General features: G+C 34.8%; 1 protein-coding gene across 1 annotated transcript; it reads right to left on the reverse strand.

Moving 5' to 3' along the window:
• Nucleotides 1–1,275: 1,275 nt before the first annotated feature.
• Nucleotides 1,276–3,692, reverse strand: LOC109590805 (uncharacterized). Its single transcript, XM_020006680.1, has 2 exons — nt 3,612–3,692; nt 1,276–2,407 (listed from the first exon to the last, which is right to left on the reverse strand). Exons 1-2 carry the CDS (start codon nt 3,628–3,630, stop codon nt 1,308–1,310), a joined length of 1,119 nt encoding a protein of 372 aa, XP_019862239.1. The 5' UTR covers nt 3,631–3,692; the 3' UTR covers nt 1,276–1,307.
• Nucleotides 3,693–3,698: the final 6 nt, after the last annotated feature.

The raw sequence follows: 3,698 nt of genomic DNA on the forward strand, positions 1-3,698 counted from the left end.
GCACTGGGTGGAGTTATTTAAGAAGTCTTGGTATTGCTCCTCCGTAATTTGTGAAAGAAACTCCTCTATTTGCCTGTCTATTTCACTTGAGATGTCAGAGACAGAGACAGCCATTGTTGGGAAGATAATATTATTTTTCAAACTGTTATAGTGCGCTGTTGCTACGCGCAAAAGCTACCATGGGAATGCATTGCTGTTGCTAACTGTTGCTAAGTAAACTATTTGTTTATTTTAGTACATGGTAGAAGTTGGTTATACAACTCTGTGTCGGTATCTATGGCCTTATCATACCTCAGGCCTACGGCCCTCGGTATGATAAATGCCATAGATACCTCCACCTCGTTGTATAACCTTTACTTAATTTTATGAAAAATTCTTGAAATTGTCTTCACCTATATGTGCAATTTATAAGTACTTGCTATGTAGCTGGTCTTTTATACAAAAAATAAAAATTATTCTAAGTGGCTGTACTCAAATCAGCCCTCCCAAATCAAGCTATCTCCGTAATGGGCACAATGGCTCTTAATTGGAGTGGCTATGAACACTCTGTATAATACATTAGCCTTAGCTTTTAAATATTTAAAAAATATTGAGCTGTTGCTTTTGCTGCCACTTTGCGTAAAGAATGCCGAGTGACTTATATCAGAAATCGCTACCACAAACAGGGAGTCAAAAATTAGAGGGACAAACAAAATTAAAATCATTAATCATTATTAAATACATATAGTAGAGTGGCTACACAAATAGTAAATATAAGTTATAAGTTTATAGAAAAATATAATATAATATAATATACTATAAGTATAATATGTAATATAATATACTATAAGTTTATAGAAGAGAGAGGTTTGTGCATGTGAGGTATAATGTGTGCATGATAAGTTACTCAAAAAGGTTCTAAAAGTAAATTATAGCATTCCGCCCACGTTTGTGCCAGATTGCAACTCCCTGCTGACCAGCAATCCCAGTCAAAAATGATCCACTGAATGGATAACCAGGATAAACGTGATCATATTGTTGCAAATGAAGCACAACATTGGCTGTTACCATATCACAGACTCCATCAAGACTTGCTATATCAAGATAAAGAATCATACGACTCAATAGTGAAAGGAGAATATGTCTTGATCCACCTAGTGTGCCACTGTTCAATATTCCATACAAATTTAAAATTTCATTCTTTTCTGCATATTTTAGATTAGGAAAACACGTGGTAAGCATTCTTCGCAGCCACGGCAAAGTCTTCATTTTATCACTATAAAAAGGCACATCATAACCAGTGTAGATGTAGTCACCGATTTCTTTCATTACTGAAATGGATCAGCGAAAAAAGAAACATCACGAATGTCTGAGATCACCAAATAATTTATGTCGGGGTTATCCAGCAAATAATCATAAAGAAGGTACAGTCTTTGATCGTGGGAAATGCGCATATTTACAGGGTCTTCATGTTTAAATTGGCATGATGGACATGCAACTAGAAGCTTCTCGACAACATCATCACTCAATGTATTATGAATAATAAGAATGTCTGCTTCAGGAGCACTCCTCATTGCTGATATAAGAAAAGTTCTAAAGTATTTATGATCATTGAAATGAACATGAGACGGCCAATAAGCTTTAGTTTCATTAAAAATTAACACAGCTCCCGAAATTACATATTTTTTCTTTTTGAGGCTTCTTGTATAACTTTTATTCCATGATGTTGTAACAGGTTCTCCTTCTTTGTCTTTTTGACACTCAGTAGTGAAATCATGCGTCACAAATCCAGGTGAAATGGCATGAGTTATTTTTCTAACAAGGTGAACCACACTTTTAATATACCAACAAGCATTAGAAAATTTATCAGTTTCTTTCCATGGACCAAAGACTCCATTTACTTTAATCAAAGCTGCACCTGTCTTCAAAACATTACTGTGATATGAGTGAGTATATAGCTGTTCTAGGGTTGAAAGCCAAGTCTTGTGAATTAAACTTGAGCTCGAAACTTTATCAACTGTGGACAGCAATATGACCTGATCGATGGAAGGCACTTTTGAAATAAGAAGTAAAAGTTTTTGAAAGTGTGCCAAAGTCAATGATCCTAACTGATATTGTTTAATGGGGTCATTTGTCATCGTTTCCATGTCTATTAATCCTGTAGGTACATACAACACAGTAGCTGCACCACGTAAACTCATTTTTAGTTTAGCTTCATCAGAGAAATCAACAAAAGTTTTATCAACTGTTAACTGTGACCAACGATCCCATTTGAGTGGAACAGGTGCAATGTTGAGAGAATCTTCAAGTAAAATAACTTTGTAATCTTCTTTGCGCAAATACTCAGCTATCATTGCTCCATGAAAACTCATACCACCAATAACAACAACTGTAGTATCAGGTAAGTAATCAAGGTCTCCAATTTGTGCTATATAGAAATTAAAGATGTAATCAAAAACGTGAACATTATAATATTACATGATATTACTGTACATAGTTAGATAAGGACGGAATAGATCTCTTATCATTTATGGCAAAAGTTATTATGAAATAAATTTATACAAATAAATCTTAGATGCTTGACATAATTGATTTAAAGCAGGGCTTTCCAAAACAGCACACCTATAATAAACAGCAAACTTTATTTGTTTGGAGCAAATTTCAGTATCAATAAAAATTTTGGTATCAGTTCAAACTTTTGACGCTGCATAAGAGCATTTATATGCATCAGAAAATGTAATGTATCCTCTCCTATCCATAATCCTGCGCTAAATGTAGCATACAAGACATGACTTTGTCAAGTTTTGGAGTAACTTAAAAATCCATTGACAAGAAACTGAGCACTAAGCCAAAATCCTATTGAAAAATAATATACGCATGCATGTTATGTACCGTAAAATTTTCACGTAATAACATTCCAGAAATGATGATACATGTAAATCATACGCAAGGCTATGCTTGACGTGATCAAACATTATTAAAAGCAAGCTAAGGAGCTAGTACATAGGATTAAAATGAATTTATATTTTAGTTAAATGTTTTGTGATTGGGGAGGATTATCCCTGCACCCATCTCTCGAATTAATATTATAGTACATTGCTGAGTGTCAAGTGCTGATACCCTCCTCCTTCATGTCCAATAGTTGAAAACCTGGGACTAGTCCCCCCCACATGAGTTAAATGTCCAATTGCTGCAGGAGTATGGGTATCATCTCAGTTAAAAATGCAACTAATCAGTGCCATATGAAGTATAAAACCATGACATTATTGAAATGCTATCCCCTAAAGCTGGCATCATATTATTTTTATACACAGCTCATTACTAGGAGCAGCTTTCTATTTAGTGAGGCTTTACAAAATTAGTAAGGGCATGCAGCTGGAAACATGTGGCCTGACCGCCTGACCTTTGGCAACAAGGGAAATTACAAATTATGAGTACTGTAGAGTAGTCAGTTTAATTCAATTCAAAAGGGGCCATACCACAATCAAAATTTACACCAATATGACACTCTTCCACTCCACACTTAGGGCTATCTACATAGATTCTAACTCATGGACTGCACATGCATACACGATCTGTAAAATTTACTAGTAGACTATATACATAATACACTTTAAATGTTTTTAGCTTACTGTGTGGGATAAATCTCATAAGTACTAGCAAAAATCAAACCATGAGCCCCACAATGATGCGTAAAAGCACTAAGATTTTCCTGTTCC

This window comes from Amphimedon queenslandica, unplaced genomic scaffold (assembly GCF_000090795.2).
Source record: "Amphimedon queenslandica unplaced genomic scaffold, v1.1 AMPQUscaffold_9448_Cont18519, whole genome shotgun sequence".
In the NCBI taxonomy this organism is placed as follows: Eukaryota; Metazoa; Porifera; class Demospongiae; order Haplosclerida; family Niphatidae; genus Amphimedon; species Amphimedon queenslandica.